Source organism: Punica granatum, chromosome 5 (assembly GCF_007655135.1).
Source record: "Punica granatum isolate Tunisia-2019 chromosome 5, ASM765513v2, whole genome shotgun sequence".
NCBI classification, from domain to species: domain Eukaryota; kingdom Viridiplantae; phylum Streptophyta; class Magnoliopsida; order Myrtales; family Lythraceae; genus Punica; species Punica granatum.
Genome location: NC_045131.1, coordinates 9,701,962 through 9,720,708, shown reverse-complemented (window position 1 = coordinate 9,720,708; position 18,747 = coordinate 9,701,962). Strand labels below are relative to the sequence as shown.

The following is an 18,747-nucleotide window of genomic DNA, read 5'->3' as shown; positions in this document are numbered from 1 at the left end:
ATATATCATATCACAAGTTCGCCATAGGCCGTGGAGAATGGCAGTAACCCCGTTCTGGGATGAAGTATGCACACAAGGCAGCCACCTCCAGTAGACTAATGTGAAAAATCCAGCTAAGTACAAGAACCTGCAGAAGCCTCCACTACCCCCAGTTATGGCCAAACGCGGAAGAGTACGACTGGAGAAGTGCGTTACTTATTACTTGTGAATGAGGAAGGATCTATCTCGTTTTCTTTACAGCCATCACGAACATTAAAAAGAAAATGAGATCTAATCAGACACAAGACAATTGAGGGCGCATTCACAACTTGAAAAAAATAAAAGGATCTCGGAACCGGTGCGGTTTTACTTGCTCACGCTATCATCAAGGCCTGTTTATGTACTCGAAGACTCTCTTTTCTGAAAGCTCCTCCAGTTTTCCCTTAGCTGCCTTCAGATTTCTCTCCAGTACCTCTATCTTCGTCTCTAGGCTTGCAATCTCTTTATCCAGCTCATCGAGGATCGGATTTTCACTAGGTTTTGGGCCCTCTGGTTCCACCTGAAATATCAGAGGCATGGTAATCAACATTGACATTGTGTCAAGAAGTTAGTGGTTTCTGGATGATGGACTTACAATCGGGATCACACATTCGATGTGAGTTGTGTACCAGCATTCTGCACAACGATATACGCCATGGTCTGGATTCCTGATCTCCTCACATTTATCGCAGTACTGGCATTCCGGCCTTCCATCGATGAAATTATCATAGAGGATCAATGGATGATATGGGTGGCATTGATGGTCAATACTCCGTGGTAGCGGAACGCAGTCATGGTGAAGATTAAAATTGCACGAAACACAGCGGTAGAGGTCTCGATTACAACCCATGCCACAAGAATTACAGTGTAGGTTGCCGAGCCTGTAATTCTCCGGAAAATAGGCTAGGCTATGCTCGTGGCGCTCATGTTTCAAGGTCGGCTTACGGGAAAACACATTCTAAATCCAGGTAGAATTCACACTCGGCACAGTAGAAGGTGAAACCTTCTGATTTTTGTGACAGGCATTGCAGTAGAAGTATTCAGCTGGTGCCCGAGAAAGAAGAATGAGGGGGTGTGGCGGATGGAATTGGTGTTCCAACTCTTGTGCCAGTTCGGCACATGGTTTATGGAGCATGAATTTGAACGTGCATTCTTGGCAGCTATAGGCTAGACCACAGGAGGTTCATGCAAGCATCGCAATCGATCAGTTGAGATCCTCATTAGAGTAACGAGTGTCAGAGGGTGGGGATGGGAAAAATGTCTAATTTCCGGAGCGCCCCTCCTGTAACAGCGGAAAGAGTTTGAAGTGCACATTGTGGGTCGAGGTCGAACTTACAGCTCTCACAGTTGAATGTCATGCCGTTGTAACCCGACGTACAGCTTGTGCACTGGAATATCCCTTCATTGTATGGAGCAGCTGCTCGCAGGATGAGGGGGTGTTCCTTGTGGAGATAGTGTTTCACCTCTTGGGGTAGATCCACCGAGCATGCCTTGTGGAGGAAGAAAATGCAATCGAAGCAACAATAAACCTCGCCAGATATCTTCAACTGACAAACTTGGCAGAGGATGCTGTTCTCCATTTCCACCCACAAAGGTCTCAGCTTGTGCTTGTGGAAAAAAAATTCTAGTTGTGTACTGTCCTCCATTTCTTGACCTTCAGGAGGCAGAGTCGAAACTATGCACTTTATGCAATGGTTGAGCCGGCACTCGTCGCAGCGATACATAAAGCGGGATCTATGACTGCATACTCTGCAGTCGTAACAGTCTCCAAAATCAACAGCAAAATCGGCAACAAGAGTGAGAGGGTGCTGGTGGTGAAATGGGTGGTGCATCTTCCTGGGTAATTTAGCACACGATTCATGAAGCAAGAACATGCATTGGCGACAACCGTAAACACTACCGGCCATGTGCTGCCTGCACGCTCTGCAGATAGATGAGCTCTGTGTTGTCAAACAGAAAGCGGAGAGGGGATGCTCGTGAGCGAAATGCTGAGCATCGTCCTCCACCACTTTGTGCTTATCTTCAGGAGGCAGAGTCATAACTGCATCTATGGCAGAGGCAGACAATTAATTTGCATCCGCGACAGTAGTACCTACAATCAGTGCTATCAAAATTGATCGGATGCTCCGGATGAGAAGGATGCCGAATCTGCAGAGGCAACTCTCTGAAGGCACACATTTTGTCAAGGAAGACGTCGCAGTCTAGACAACAATAGGTTGGACCATGAAAACATTGCTTGCACAAATAGCAATGGGTTCTGCAATTCTCGCTCAACTCTCGTAGGATCAAGGCATGTTCATGGACAGCATGCTGAAGACTATTCGCCATCTCGATGACTGTAGCACAAGACAGCAAGAGGAAGATGGGAACGGACAGTTTGTTCAGCTATGACAGGTTTTTGATAGTTGACTCTTAGTACAAGTTGGAATAGTCAAATGTTATCTCTATACAATTGCCTTTTTTATGCACATATCTCAGTGGCTGCAAGTTGCACAAATTGAAAGTGACCCGAATGCTTATGGTCATACCTAAACAAAATAAAGAAAGCAAAGATAATTATGGTTCAGTGGGGCCTTATGGAAAAAGTGGCGTATTATTGCTTGAGGAAAAGAGAGAGTAATGGACGGGTCCCCAAATTGGATGAGCTCAATTTCCAGGTGTGAAATGTCCAGTGGCAGCTAAAGTACAGAAATAATTATCGGCGTACGTATTTTCTCTTGGTAAACTTCCAGTGAGATAAATACTTCAGTCTCCCGTATTTCATATGCGGAGGATACGAACTGATGCAGGGGGCTTATAGATAGAACACTGCAGCATAACTGGGTTAGATAAAAAAGCTGCCCCCGGAAGGTTTGAGCTTATGAGTTCGGTCCTTCAACAATCAACTGCACGGTGGGCTTTGCTGGAAAAATAAAGAACAGCCAAATTGGGCTAGTCGTTGGACTTCCCTATCAAAAGCCCAAAGAACGTGTCAATGGCCATATGATCTATTATTGGAAAGATAATAGGCAAGCTAACATGAAAAGACAAACCCATTTAGTGGTTCATCCACCAGGCACGAAATCGCTTTTTGTCACTGCTTAGTGATGAGCATCGGTTAGATTTTGTGGTGTGCCTTTAGTACACTTGTCATGGGTCATTTTATTGTTCCGAAATTGATGAGAAGTACATCAACAATGTGAATCTTCGAAATATAATTGCCCTCATCAATATACTTCTAACTGATGGTCCAAATAGAAGTATATATCTTAACAAATGCCCCATCAAGATATCTGTTTGCCGGCGGTGCTATTATAGCATGCGCTCTACCGTGTTAAAAATCGTGTTGATCGTGTTATCACGGGACACATCCAAAAGGGACTGGCAAAGTCGGAAACCCTGTATGACTATACTCCATTGCATAGGCTACTTCAGAGCAGTCCATTCCAAGGGATTTAGGCGGGTAGGTGTTGAATTATAAAGTCATAGAGCATAAGAAACCCAAGCAATTTGTATGTAGAAAGCCTGAAACTCTTATTGCTGCCTCGTGATAGACCTGAATCGACTATATCAAACCGCTTGCTGGAATTTGTATGCACGTGCACGGTCTAAGAAACATAAGTGAATTGAAGCTGCTTCAAGTTAAAAAGAAGAAAATGGGATTATATGCATAAATTATAACAATTTGGTGCTCTAAACTAATGCAGATGACAATCTGGGCTAGAAGCCTAATTCTTCTCATTCATATATCAAAAGGATGTTACTATTCTCAACTGATGTGCAACTCTTCTTGCACGAAGGCTTTGCCTTTTTGGCTTGCCTTGAAGTTCACCAGAAAGCCTGTTTGTGAAAATCACAAGCCACTAGGAGCTGTCTTTGCTGCCAGATATCTGATCAAAATCGCCATCATTGCTTAAGTTAGTCCAATCTCCGGATCTCAATCGGTTTATGTTTCCAATTTCGAGATTTTTCATCAAATCCTTTTTCAGGGCAGATATTTCTTTACTCCCAAGTCCCACCAATGGAGAGAAAGTATCAAGTTAAGCTCACTCAAATTGCTTCAGCAGTTAGATAAGGGTTGGCAAGAAAACAGCTCTTATTTCTTGATGATCTCCAACTTCCCAAGCCACCCCTACAAAAACCCACTGAGCATCAACAACAACCTAACCCTCGAAGTACACTCCATCAACCATATCCTGTGGTTGGCTTAGTCTCTCATTTCTACATAAAAATTTTCCAATGTCTGATCAACCTCTGAGTTGAGATCTTTAACCAGTCCTCACTAGTCACTCTGACTTCTAATGGCGAGTTCAATTAAGTTCTCTGTTAATGCAGATGAGCTGCTATTTTTAATCCTTTTGGGTTTATCTTACCCTCTGCCAAGCCCAGCACAGATTACTCTGAGCTGATTTACAAGAACTGTGCGAACGAGAGATTCGCAGATACATCCGACACTGCTTCTTCCCGTGCACAGGCATTCACGGCTCTGTTCAGTGAACTTGTATCCCATTCTTCGCAGTCCAAGTTCTTCAGGACCACAACAGGTAATAGAGCATAGGCCTTCCTGGGAAATCCAAATCAGTACTCTTGATTACTAATTGGGCCTCTTTATTTAGACCACTTTGGGTATAAAGTAGTGAAAAGTCTCATATAGGAAATGCCATGAAAACTATGTCTCTGTTTTATATGGTGATTCTGTTCAATTACTTTTCCATACCATTTTACTGGAAAAGGCCAAGTTTTACTTGCAAGCAGTCATACGTGTAGATGTTTTGAGTAATATATGTGTACGTTGCATATATTCATTTAACTGTTTAACGTTCGTTCACTAGTACTGCAACACAGATTGAATTTGAGTCTGTGTTGGCTTTATATTTATATCTCTTCCTCATCCACAAATGAGACGACAAGCACGGGAGGCCTCACAACTGTCTTGAGACCATAAAATAAGTGACGCTAGGTCCAATCGGTTATTATCCGAGTTAAGTTTTCAGATGGATTTGACCCTTTCATGTCCCACTGATGTTGCATCATCATGTGACCTAGCAGGTGATGATCACGGAGGGATTTCGGGGTTTTACCAATGCAAAAGAGACATTACCAACCAAGACTGCCACCGTTGTGTCGCTAAGCTCCCCGATGTTTCAAATACTCTCTGTGACAGAGCCATAGCAGCAAAGATCCAGCTGGCTGGGTGCTCCCTCCGCTATGAGGCCGACTCCTTCTCGGAGGAAAAAGATCGCTTGCCTGTTGGGAGGATAAAGTATGAGATGGAGCACAAGTTTTGCAGCAAAGAGAGGGCAGAGATCGAGGGGTTCGATGAGCAATGGAATTTGGCTTTTGAGGAGCTGGAGAGTGAGGTAGTAAGCAGGCATGGCTACTGCACAGTGGAACGGGAAGGGTTCCAGGCGGTAGCACAGTGCGAGGGAGACATGGAAGGGTGCGAGTGTGGTGAGTGTATCAGTGAGGCAGTGGAGAATGCCAAGGAAGAGTGCAAGACATCAGTTTCGGGTCGGGTGTTCTTGGACCGGTGCTCGGTGAGCTATGCGTTTGGCTATAACCAAGGAGGCGGTACTGGAGGCAGTGGCGGCTTTGGAGGGGGTGGCAATGGGGCAGGCGGCGGAGGCATTGGAGGAGGCGGAGGAGGCATCGGGGGGGCGGCGGAGGCATCGGGGGAGGCGGCGGAGGCATCGGGGGAGGCGGCGGAGGCATCGGGGGAGGAGGAGGCATCGGGGGAGGAGGTGGAGGCATCGGAGGAGGCGGAGGATTTCCATTCCCAGGTAGTCCTTGTCCAGCTATCAATCTGTGTTAGCATGTCGTATGTTTAATTCCTCATTATTGAGCTACCGAAGCTTGAGTACTGGACAAAACTCGACTTACTAAACCTGAGTTGAGCAACCGAACCAAGTATCAGTCAGCTCGACTAAAGCTAGTGAAGCTCGACTACAGATCGAAACTCTTCTGAGCTTCACTTTTTAGGACTTAGACATTGGGTCTCATTACCACACAAGGCCATGTCTAAGGTCATCCTTCCATACACCAAAATCCAGCATCGGTCATCGGAATTAACTCGATGCCATTCATATGCCTCTAATGGTGTTGTCGTGACAGGATATCGTGAAGGAGAAGAGGAAGACCATCATTCTGGAAGACAACTAGCAATCATTCTGGGAGGAGGTGCCGCCGCTGTGCTGGTTGGGCTTATCTTGCTGGCGCTGCTTGGGGGCATGCGGAGAAAGGACGGTGAGTAATCGCCGCAATATTGATTACTGCATATCCAAGTTCAGTTGCTATAAGTATAACATTCCCAATTGGTTGTTCGGATTAAGAAAAGCTCTTCGAGCTCCGACTCTTAACAGTTAAGCGCTTAAATTCGTTATATACCGAGTTTCGAAATTTTTGCACTGATTAATTTCTCTTCTATGTTGCAGATTACTGAGGGGAATTTCGGATCAAGGGGCTTCCTTTGCCTTTTCCAACTCTTTCAAGAAATATGACCTTTCCTTTTCTTTTCCCCTAATTTTTTGTACCAATTTGCGTGAATTTTAGAGAGGGAAAAGACAAACGGTTGGAGGTCGATGAGACCTATCTAAATGTCTTTCTGATCTCATTCTACATGAGAGAAGTTAGTCTCATAATTGGATGGATGTTGTTCATTAATTTGTCTGTTGACTTCTTCATCCAGAGTTATACATTTCCTAATTCAGTCCTTGCTAGTTGCCTTTGTTTTGAGGAGGACACCAATTTCTTGTATTGTTTAGCTGAGGTTAAAGCACCAATTCTGCAAAAACGAATTGCATGACAAAGACAAAGGACCTAATAAGTACACAAATCATATAAAGAAGGATTAACTTCGTGAATAGCAAAAGTCCACTAGACCAAGCTGAAAAATAAAGGCCTGAAGTGTAGAAGATATCGAATTCTCCAAGTCCTCAAAACATTACTCCAAAGGATAGAGTCAAAATTGCAATGAAATAAGATATGATCAACATATTCCCTATGAAGTTTACACATTACTCCATGTTCGTGTTCATGTTCTTAACAAGCCCAGTGGGAGGTCAAAAAACCAAGCCCAAGGTTCACCAAAAATACCAAGTCCTAGTGGGATTAGTTCTTTAGGGTGGGCTGCCAGGGCCGGACAAGCCGGTGGAATAGGAGAAGACGAAGGGATTAATCGATAGGACAAATTGTCATGTACTTACTTAACCAGGTGAATTTGCGTGTTGCGCTAGAAATTTTTTTTTATTCTTTCAATTGCAAGTAATATTAAAAAATTAAATGCATTATGGGTTTCCAAGAAAAATATTTGTGGATTAAGATTAGGATTTTGATGGTAGAATGTTGGGCCTGTAGAAAAGTCTTCTTTAATTTTCTTTTCATTTTTTTCTTCTCATTTTCTAATTTTATTTCTTTAAAAAAATCAAGAAATCATGTTCACGAACTCATAATTGAGAATTTTCAAACTTATATTCAATATCTAACCACTTTTAATCAGAGGGTTTATAATTGATATAATTAAATTAAAAAGAAAACTAATTGATAAGAACACCTTCCAATTAAATAGAAGGAAATTGGAAAACTATTAAAAGTATTTTTCTATTTTTCTTTAAATTTGGGGAATAAAAAAAACACTTTTCCTAAAAAGTTATTCTTCATTTTAGGTAGGTAAAACACATATTTTACAAAATTTTCACTTTTATGAAAATTTTCCAAAAAGTCGGAAAAGTTTCTCAATGTAAACGGGGCATTTGTTTTTTTCTTTAAATTGAAAATTATACAATTGATTTTTCGACTGAATTGAACCGACCAGTTCAATCTAAAAAATAATACAGACTGCAACTCATCCTTTGGTGGACTCGAGCATTCTCGGAAATATTTAAAGGCAAAAATATATAAAAATAAAATAAAATAAAATTTTGAGCATAGAACTATCATTTTTTACAAACTAGCCTCACAACCCGCGCATTACGTGGGCCTTTATATTTTCTATTTTTAGTTGACATCTAGTTATAATATTCTCTTTAGGATTTATCATCAATAAACATAGATTGTTCAATCACTTTACACTTCTTGCCATCAAATAAATAAAAATTATGCATGGATAATTTCTTCAATCATACAAACAGTAATATCAATAATAATTGCATTTTCAAGAAAATCAGTAAATATTTAAAAAATCGATCCATCCAGCCACTCTTGGCAATTTAACAACAAGAGAAATCTATATCTACATATATATATATATATATATATATATAGAATGAAATCTAAATCTGCCAATGTATACTGAATGAAGACCGCAAGTTCAATCATTTCTAGTTTCCGATAATCTCAATCAACATTTCCAATCAAAACCGCATCCAATCTAGCCCGGCACTGAGAGTTTCCACGATGACAATGCACAGAAATCGAAGCAAGAAACACATAACAGAATGAAACCTTAACCTCGGTGATGCTTATGAGCTCAGAATGAAACCTGTTTTCGTGAGAATTTGGGTTTTTTAGGTTGGGAGAACTGCAAATCACTCGCATATCAATATATAATATATAAGCTGATCTATGCAACAAGAGGGACAACTACTGAACCTGTGGGAAGCCTTCAATGGCAACGGAAGAACCTGTGGGAGAGAACGGCAGGACCTCCGAGAACAGGAGGACCTCTGCCAAGCAACGGCAACACCTGTCGAAGTTATTCAATGGCAACGGCAGGAGGCCTGCAAATTCTTCAATGAGAGAGGGGAACAACTATGGCACCTTCCCAGAGATCTTCCATGGGGAATTTGGAGTTGAATCGAAGCATAATGGGGGTTCGTTTGCAGCTGAATCAGAGCATATTGGGGGTTCCTTTGGAATATGAAAAGGACGCAAGAGAAAGATGGAAACAACGATACAGAGAAGGGGGAAGATGAAGGGGAGGGTTATCAAACGGAGGTCCTATATTTCTTGCTTCCGTTTTTATATATTATATATTGATTGATTGACTAGATGAAGGCTCGCGCATTGCGCGGACAGTTACTGAGTAATTACTAATGAATTACTAAGGAATTTGAATATAGAAATATTGAAATAGCTAAACTTATTCATATCGTTAAATAATGTAAAAAAAGTGATCTATATATGATTGAGTTTTATAAAATATTAGGAATTTAGAAAAAAGAATCTAAAACTATAGAAATAGTACTGTTTGTTTAGTTTTATTATAATATGTAAAATGTGCTTGAAAAAAGACTTATGATGAGAAAAACACCCTATAAATTTAAGTTTTAATTCTTATAAAGTAAAAATTCCCATATAAAATTCGAGATACCGAGTATATTCTCTTATTATTTCTACTAATATACATATATACATATAAAAATATTTAAAGCGGAAATATACAGAATATCTTTCTTCAATATTATATTACACAATCTAAGATAATTATCCTATCAAAGCAAAATAAGTGAAAAGTTTTAAAAAATATACTTATCCTATATTTGATCATGTATCAAATAAAGGGTGGTAAAACTCAAAATATATACTCATAAATGAAGCTGATTATCGAAAGTAAAAATCAATATTAATATTATCATTGTTATGACTACTCAAATCAAGCTTTATAGAAGTAAATAAATAAATATACATATTGAACTCAAAGTTGATGAAAGAAAGATCTCAATTGAACTATAATATATATATATATAGAATGATTTTCAATTACTAAAGCAACAACCATAATAAAACTGGAAAAAATTGTATAAAAACAATCAATATCGAAGCAATTAGTTTGAAATTTGCATTAAAGTTTCATTCTATAAATCAAAATTCAATCAAAGAATAAGAATAAATAAATAGAACTATCTGAACTCGGAAATCATGGAGAAAAGATTTCCATTAAATTATGAAATAAGAATAGAAAACAAATATTCAAGGTATATAAATCTAAAAAATCTTACAATTACTGAAACGACGTTCACAATGGAACTGGAATAGAGATCCTGAAAAAACAATCAATATTGAAACAGTCAAACTCGAATTTGCATTAAATTTCATTAACAAATCAAAGTTCAATCAAGAAAATTTTTTGAAAATATTATTAAAATAACCAAATATCGAAGCAATTAGTTCTAAAATTTGCACTAAAAAAAATTCATTCTATGAATCAAAATCTCAATCAAAGAATAAGAGAATCACAGTCCCGCAGCGATAGTGACTCCAATTCTGGAATCTCCCCATGGCATTTGATTGGAAGGAACCTAGAGGAAGCTCATCATCTCACAGCTTCGCCATTCGGCAAAGAAGTATTTCCTCCAGCCTTGGAAACCCAATCTGTGAATTTCATAAGATGAACTCTTCAAATAAAATGCTTTGACATAACCAAAAATTAAATTTAAGTAGAAAGGACGTTCAACCCAGAAGAACTGTGATGGAGGCACCATGGGAACTCTACTGCGGTGGGGCTTACGACACAGTTCCTTCTATATAAATTTGACTATAATATATGTACAAATAAATGATATTTTGTATATGATGAATCCAATTGTTTGGTGAGATTGTTGCTATGAAAAATTAGAAGTTGTCACCCGCCGTGCACAAATTATCTAGCATTTATTTGGTACGGCAATTATATCTTTTATGTATATATATGGCAATGCAAGTTATTATAATGTCCTTATTGAGTCATATTCTATTATATATAATCTAAATATTGTGCGATTATTTATAATCTGTATATTCTATTGCATTTATTGTTCCCCTATATATATATTATTGGGCCTTACGTTATTTTTTTTATTCCCTTGTGTATATTTCATTGTGCCTTATATATAAATCTATATATTTACTACATAATAAATTAACGAAATTTTCTTAATAAGAATATAAAAAAATTTCCTTAGTATAAACGATGATGGCAACGCTAGGGAGCACCGTTTTTTGTTTTTGATGATACGGGGGCGTGAGAGTTCGACTCAACTTTATTTCATTTATATATATATTATATATAGATAGATAGATAGATATAGATATCCTATGTGAACAAATGGATGCTTTTAAAGGAAAGAAGAATCATTTAAGACTCTCATTTAAAGGGCTTGAGCCCCAACATAGAATGGCCAATAAATGGAGAGAATGGATTTGTTGCAATTCTACCAACCGTCATAAATGAGAGAAATTATTTGATGCTTTAAAAGGTAAAGACTTGGTGAACATTATATGGGAAAGTTTATGATGCAATCAACTTTTTGTGCAATCACTTTCTTGAGCCATGGATCATAATAGTTAATAAATAAATAAATATTTACTTAATCATTTAATGGTTTAAAAAGTGATTACACCATATAATAATTGCACTATAAAATTTCTAGTACACACCTTTTGTTCAATGAATCGATTCTTTGGGGGCCCGTCTGTTCAAAGTCTTTTCTCCATCCAAGAGATGTGAAGAAAAGAGTTTCCTTGAAAAAGAGAGAGAACGGGCTCTGCAGCAACAGACGAAGATCAACTTTGCCATTGGTATGTATCTGGTCCTCCTCTACTTTGCAACTCTTTTTTTCATTCTTTTTTTTTTTTTTGAGATTGCACTGATATCTTTAGCGTATTAGCGGAAGTTAATTTCATTCGGGTGTCAGCTTGATTTTAACCGCAACTTTGCATCTATTTAAATATTTAAATAAATTTTGGAATGGTTTCTCCCAGTCCTGAAATCCACAATCGTTTTGGTTTAAGTTAACAATAAATAGTAGGCTAGGTCTAGGGTTCGATTCTCTCGGGGATCGGCATCTGGGGTTTAATTGACGGGCCCTAGGCCGTACAATACACCGCCCGTTGGACTAATCAGTTGCTACGGCGCCGGACACCATCGACAGCAAAAAAAAAAAATCGTTTTGCTTTGTTTTAGCTTTGATGGGAAATTTTAACTTTCCCGCTAAGTCTGCCATCGGTCCTACCCTTGCATGCTGCTAGAGGCCGAGATCTTGTCTTTGATCAGCCTCAAGTGCTAGCCTAGGCGATGGCAATTGGGTCACTAATCACCCCTATCATTTCTCTTATAAGTTGCTGGCTAGGCCTGGTGGTTGTGGTCAAGCACTTATTCAACTGTGGGCAGGGGTCCCGGAGTGCGGTCGCCCCCTCGCCGTGGTGGCTAGGGTTTTACTCTTTTTCTTTTTCACTCTCTCCTTTTATTATATGAAATCAAAAAATCTTTTATAATTTGGATTTGGATATGCAAAAATAGTATTTCAGCTGGCAAATTTATTAGAAATCGATGAATAAAATAAAAATCATGATTTTTTCCAAGAATTTTAAAATTATGTGATAAGATATAGAGAAAATATGAAATTAATCAAGAATTTGTCTAGATATGTTGAAATTTATTATATACTAGTTGACATCCGTGCATTGTGCGGTAACTCGTTTGGAATTTTCATATTACAAAAGTTGATAGTTAACACATATGACAATATACGAATGAATATGGATATAACAATGACTTTCAAATTATATATTTTATCGAATGTACATAATAATTAACATATTGTGAATGAGAGTAAAAAAAAAAAGAAGAGAAATCAAAATGATTGGAAATAAATATGTATAATAGTTTTATATATAGTAAAATGATATCTATATAAACAAAGTTTTGAGCTGAATTCTCATGCCGTCACATCATTAAAAAACATAAAACGGAGCTCTCTCGCGTTATCACATCATCACTTATGGATTTAAAATTTTTAATATTCTTTTTCGGTAATCATGCAGTAGAATATATAGATTATACGCAATATTATGTATAGTGAATAGTCTAATAGAATATATACATAAGTAAACAATATGCAGTGGAATATATAGACTACATACGCATTGCTCAACGGAATATATATATATATATATATATTAAATACATAATATAGCTCCAATTTATACTAAAAATTTTTATATTCTTTTATCAAGAAAATATTCTAATATATTATGAATCTATAATTATAGTGCAATATTTTTTTTTTCGGTGATAGAGGGGGGCAAAAGTCCCGTACAATAAAATAACTACACTACGCAAAGACGGGATATGGAAGCCCCTACAAAGTTGCCCTCCAGGAGGGCGTTAATACCAATCGGAGTAGCAACAAAGAAATAAGAGCCTAATGAGAAGCTAGTTGCCCATCGAGCCATCCAGTCAGCGCACATGTTGCTTTCTTGGTACGTATGACTGACTTCTACATGCCAGTCACGATAGAGAATGTTGTTGATGTTGTTTACTAGTGGATCGAGATAGGAATTGGTCGGTGGCTGATTTGATAGCAGCCGCTGCACCACTTGAGAGTCGAGTTCTAGGACAACGTATCGGTATCCTCGATCCCAAGCTAGTTCGAGACCAACCAAAGCCCCCACAGTTTAGCTATCGTCGAAGTCGCGAATCCAACATTGTGTACAAAGCCACAGATCCAACGCCCGTCGTCTCCACATATTAAACCTCCCGCCCCTGCGAGACCGGTTCCCTCGCGAAGCGCCATCGGTGTTAACCTTAATCCACCCTGGAGGAGGTCGCCTCCATCGCACCCACCGCCATTCCTTCCTTGGCTTAACACAGCTAGTCTCGATGTATTTGCGCACTCGAAACCAGATGCTACAACTTGAATGTGCTTAGATTCTTCAGTCTGCCGCACAAAATCTTGTGCGAAGAGCCCCCTATTCCTCCAACCCCAGAATAACCAGCAAGCCACCCCGAAAAGAGTTGCCCACTTCTCATCTCCCCCTAGATTCAACATTAACTAGCCCCGAAGGTGTTCCGAGAAGAAACGGCTTCGAGGAGTCCGCGGCACTAATCTATGCCACACTGCACTAGTAGCAGGGCGATCCCTTAGTACGTGTAGGATTGTTTCCACTTCAGAAGAGCAAAACTTGCACAACCCTGAGACCGCAAGATGTCGAAAAACCCGCTGGCTATTTGTTAGGAGCTTCCCATGTGCCACGAGCCAAAGGAATGTTCGGATCCGTTGAGGCCCTTACCATCCCCACACGTATCTCCAGATCGAATCCTCTGCATTCCATTGTGGTTCAGCAAGCATGGCATAGGCTGTTTTGACCGAGAATGCACCCGATGGTTCAAGCGCCCAGCAAATATTATTGTCGCCAAGCTCAGGTGCAGGCGGTCGATGTGCAGCCACCTTCAGGAGTGTGGTATAATCAAGCATGTGTTCGAGCCTACTCCAATCCCATCCTCCTGTGTCCGTAGAGACGTATTCTTTAACCCGTGAACCCACTGCTAAAGCATCGACCATGCTGGTCGCTATGCGTATGAGAGGCTCACCTCCTCGAAGCCACCGATCCTCCCAAAACCGCACTGTGTTTCCATTTCGTACACTCCAGCTTGCCCCTCCCGCAACCCTATTCCATGCCTTGGCTATACCCTTCCATTGCCATGAGTCCGTAGACTTAAGGGATAGTGTCAATGATGAATCGGTCCTCTCCCCATACTTGCCTCGGACGACTAGCACCCATAAAGCCGAGCCCGTGGTCAGAAACCCCATCCCCTCTTAGCAAGTGTCGCGGTGTTAAATAGTGATAAGTCACGTAGACCCAATCCCCACGTTTGATCGGTTGCGTAAATTTGGCCGTCTTGTACAAAGGCAGACTTGAAGGTAAGTTTTTCTTTGTTCATGCAGATCTAAAGGTAGATCTTTAATTTGTTTTCTATTAGACTCATAACATAATTCATGGATAATTTCATCAATTGGAGCTAGAGTAACTCTTGCTTTCATTGGTCGTTATTTATTTTGTTCATATTCATCAGATTTTCCTTTATTGCATTAAATTTATTTATAAGGTCATCACACGCTTTAGGATTTGGTTTTTTTCAATGCAATTGTGATTTCTTCATTTGCTATAAGTTGGCATTGCCCATTCATTAAGCACCTAGAAAGGTGCAATTCTCCTATTGCATTATTGGTTTGAAGACTTTTTGATTCTACTGAAGAGTTGGGATTGCATAATTTTTATTAAGATGACAATTCCGTATAAAAATTGAGTGAATAAAAATATTAATAGTAACAACAGCTACTATATATAACATATAATTGTGGTGATTGTCGTAGAGAATATAATTATTATTTTGAATAAGTACCTTAGGTAACTATCTTTTTCCATTTATTTTCTATTCTAAAATAATTATTTAAGGTGCTATTTTTTTCTATATTGAAACCAACGAATAGATAATTATCTTTTTCAGTCATTTGTTTTCCTAAAATAATTATTTGAAATTTGCTTTTTTCTATAATAATTGAAAAACCAGCACATTGCTTCCTTTTTACATAAAAATTATTTTTCAATTTCAAATTGCATAATTTTTATTGTTTTACTTTCGTAGATCCATGGTTTCGGTGTAGGGAACAAAAACTCACTTAGGACGTTAAAATTCTTCTCCATGATGAAAAATAGTTTTCTACTAAACTCATTTAATTCTTGATGAAGCAATTTTAATCCATAATATATTTTTCTTGAGTAAGAATTCATAATGTACTTAATTTATTGTTAAAAAATAAAAGATCTTTCTCTAGCAACGTGCGTGCTATCACCTAGTTTATATAATAAATTTATAAAGCATCATTTCGGTGTGAACTCTAGTATCTATAAGTTCAATTGGGTCCCGACTAATCCAATTGAGTCCGATCAGCCCACTAAGTGGCGTAGTTCTTTCAGCATTGATTTTCTCCATTCACAAGACTCGAACTCGAGACCTTATTTTAGAAGAATAAGCATTGAACTATTGTAGCAACCCACGTTAGAAATTTATAGAAACTTATGTTTATTATTCTATATGTCTTTCAATCTACCATAACGTCATATGCCCTTCTATCCATTCAATTGTCTTTTTCTTCTCACGGTCGAGGGACTCCTACCGCTCGCCAATCGACACCACCTCATGCTTGCCCTCATCTCATCATCATTGTCAACATTGAGCACTGCGGTGTTGGCCCATCCCTCTGTCCTCTCTCTCTCTCTCTCTCTCTCTCATATTCACATCACCGAGAAGGGCTTGGGTGATCAGAGGTCTAGAGCACCATTTCCCGTCTTTTCCTCACCTCACTAATTTGTTTCTCATTCTCCCTCAGTCCGCTGGTGTTGCCATCTCTTGATTAGCTTGATTAGCTGATAGACTAGTACGTCGATTTAGGTCATTGTATTAGCATTTCAATCATTTCCTAAGTTATATTATAGTAGTTATAAGAACCACCAAATATGCTGATTTCATCACTAAGAAAAAGAATATAACAAAAATATAGAAACTAAAATAAATATAATTCTCTGATTCGCTGCTTGCTCGCTGACTAGCACTAACCTCTGGGGTGGACCCCACAGAATCACCTCGACAATTGGTGTAATCCTCAGAGATAATTATGTACCACGTGTCAGAGAAAGAGACGGCGAGCGCCACTCTGCGGCGTAACCGCTTCCCTACCGCCAGCGTCGTTTATCCACGTGGCATGAGTCAATGTAAGTCAACCTACTAAATGTCGACACAACACCCAATTACACGACTCCACGAGAGACAAGCTTCCCACCTTATCCTACACCCGACCGCAGCTAGACGCGGCCCTCCACGCCGCCTACTTCTCCCCCGAACGCGATCGCTGCAAATTCCTTACTTCTTCATCGTAGGCGAAAAACGACACGCGAAGGCCAAAACCTTCGCCTCCTCTGCTCTGCAGCTCCCCGTCCTAATGGCCGGAAGAAATCGCCGTTGCGGCTCACCAAACCTGCAATGAACTCCATTGCCGTCGCGGAATCGGGGTCGAAGACGCTTATTGGAGCTTCGGAGACGCGAACGGAGGTCTTACAGCCTCCTCTGTTTCTCCGAATGTCAGTGTCACCGACTTGTGTGTCGTGTTGTCAATGTGTTCGATGTGAAGTTGTCGTTGCAGTGCTGAGAATACGGGAGAGAAGACATTCTGGCTCGGGTGAAGTCGAGCATTAGGGTAGAGGTCTGAAATAAGCTTTTATTCGAATCAATGTGGAATGTGGATCAAAAGCGGAGCTTGCTGCGTAGTCAAGTGCCTGAGTTGTTTTTGTTGTTTGGTTGCCGAATCAAAAAACAGCACCTTGTTAAGCTATTCCCTACCCCATTGGGAAACTAGGCTTATTTCTCACTTCTTTGGCACCTGGTTGTATCCTCCTAGTATGAATGTTGTGTCGTCAAATTTGCTAAATGAATGTCGTTCCATTCCTGGACATTATATCTGTTTGACATGGCCTAATACAGGGAATGGGTTTTATGATGGTCAGGAGGACATAGCAATCTGAAGGGACACCGTAGTTTCTTTTGATTGGTAATGGCTCCGCATCCCAAGGTTTGCCAGGCCTTCAGGGCGACGAGGGCACTAGGGATTCCAGACGAAGAGGTTAAGCCGGTTTTGAAGAATCTCCTGAAGTTGTATGAAAAAAACTGGGAGTTCATTGAAGAAGACAACTACCGAACGCTCATAGACTCTTACTATGAGAACAAGGTCATAACTTGCTATATATTCATTTTATTTTCATGTCCTACTCTTCGAGGTCTTGTTTTTATTATGGATACTTGGTGGTATAAATATAGTTCGAGTCTCCATTGACTAGTGGTAAAACCTTTATGATTTTAATTCCTATGGAACACATATTCCGGATTGCGTATCTGCCAGTCATTAATATGTAGTTTCTCAATCCAAGGACAGAGAACAAGTGATGGTAATGGGAGTGCTACAAGATTAGACGATTCTGAAAGACCGGCCAAGAGGTCACGCCTGGAAGAAAAAAAAAATAAGGCGTCATCTTCTTCTAAAGATTCAGAATCAGTTGATGTCACATCTTCGGAGGAGGATGATAAGATCCCTAATTCAAGGCAAACCATGTTGTTGCCTCAATCTCGTTCGATAGAAGCAGATGGTTCTGGTCCCCGTCTACTTCATTGCGATATAAGGATGGACCGCACTCTAATTGTCTAATGAATCAAAAGAATTCTGACAGGGCATGCTCTTCAGCTTTAAGTAGGGATTTAAGGGATGGAACTGTATCTGCTAACTCGACTGACTCTGCGGCAACTAACAGAGCATGTTCCTCAAGTAGTAATATTTACTTTATTTTATTTTTTTGTGTGCTTCTGTCACCCAGGAAACTAGATAGAAGAACATAGTATGCTCCTCTAGTACTTTTCTTTTGGAGGTATGCTTCAGTATGTTTTCCATCGTCCGGAAAACTAGATAATATGATGTGTTGAGAGCTCTTTCATAGTTGGGATTGGGACTGTCTATAATTTTTCAAGCCTTTGCCGCACTCATTTGCAATTATTTCCCTGTATTCCACGGGTGCTGGTTAGGGACATGGCCCTTGTTATGAAAAAATATATCTCTTCTCATCATCCGGTAGTTTGTGAGAGAAATGTAGGCATTTCTGTTGCAACGATTGCCTCGGAAGCTGGCTTTTCATCCTAGAGTGCAGTATTTTACAAGGATGATGAGCTTTCTACCTTCTGACATTGGAATTTCCTTTCACGGGTGCTCAAATGTCATGATGAGACCTTCACCTGCCTGAGTAACGGCTGTTGTAGCTCCAACAGTGACATTATCATTGCTTCATCACCCTCAGGAGAAGTCAAACTATTCCTGACCTCTCGCTCTGTCCGTTGACAAAACTTTCAGATACCAAAATTAGATGCAGTTCTAAGATGTGTGGAGGACAAGTACCTTCGAACATACAAGAATGTTGGGCCCTTGTTTTCTGTTGCCAAGTTACTAACAGATA

The 18,747-nt window shown here is 39.6% G+C and overlaps 3 protein-coding genes and 1 long non-coding RNA gene across 5 annotated transcripts; 2 read left to right on the top strand and 2 right to left on the bottom strand.

The window, feature by feature from the left end:
• Positions 1-55: 55 nt before the first annotated feature.
• Positions 56-984, bottom strand: LOC116208273. Of its 2 annotated transcripts, XM_031541618.1 has the most exons (3): positions 614-984; positions 350-538; positions 56-232 (listed from the first exon to the last, which is right to left on the bottom strand). In XM_031541618.1, exons 1-2 carry the CDS (start codon positions 866-868, stop codon positions 365-367), a joined length of 429 nt encoding a protein of 142 aa, XP_031397478.1. In that variant the 5' UTR covers positions 869-984; the 3' UTR covers positions 56-232; positions 350-364. The 2 variants fall into 2 exon arrangements, with proteins under 2 accessions (XP_031397478.1, XP_031397477.1); XM_031541617.1 differs by having other exon boundaries at positions 171-538.
• A 254-nt stretch (positions 985-1,238) lies between these two features.
• On the bottom strand, positions 1,239-2,077 carry LOC116208271. Its single transcript, XM_031541615.1, has one exon. The coding sequence runs from the start codon at positions 2,055-2,057 to the stop codon at positions 1,254-1,256; it is 804 nt and encodes a 267-aa protein (XP_031397475.1). The 5' UTR covers positions 2,058-2,077; the 3' UTR covers positions 1,239-1,253.
• A 3,639-nt stretch (positions 2,078-5,716) lies between these two features.
• Positions 5,717-6,536, top strand: LOC116208275. The gene is made up of 3 exons (XR_004157027.1): positions 5,717-5,777; positions 6,109-6,240; positions 6,429-6,536. It is a non-coding gene; the product is annotated as an uncharacterized LOC116208275 (long non-coding RNA).
• Positions 6,537-16,613: 10,077 nt separating this feature from the next.
• Positions 16,614-17,933, top strand: LOC116208944 (probable inactive histone-lysine N-methyltransferase SUVR2; the record flags this gene model as incomplete). The annotated part of the gene is made up of 3 exons (XM_031542520.1): positions 16,614-16,804; positions 17,257-17,477; positions 17,682-17,933. Coding segments are annotated over exons 2-3 (426 nt in total), but the record flags the coding sequence as incomplete, so codon positions are not given.
• Positions 17,934-18,747: the final 814 nt, after the last annotated feature.

What these genes read in the sequence shown, in the direction of transcription:
- LOC116208273 (XM_031541618.1), bottom strand. Translation starts at nt 868, where the DNA reads ATGGGTTGTAATCGAGACCTCTACCGCTGTGTTTCGTGCAATTTTAAT. An exon ending in TCGAATGTGTGATCCCGATT is followed by an intron (nt 539 to 613) that starts GTAAGTCCATCA and finishes CTGATATTTCAG; the next exon opens with GTGGAACCAGAGGGCCCAAA.
- LOC116208271 (XM_031541615.1), bottom strand. Translation starts at nt 2,057, where the DNA reads ATGACTCTGCCTCCTGAAGATAAGCACAAAGTGGTGGAGGACGATGCT.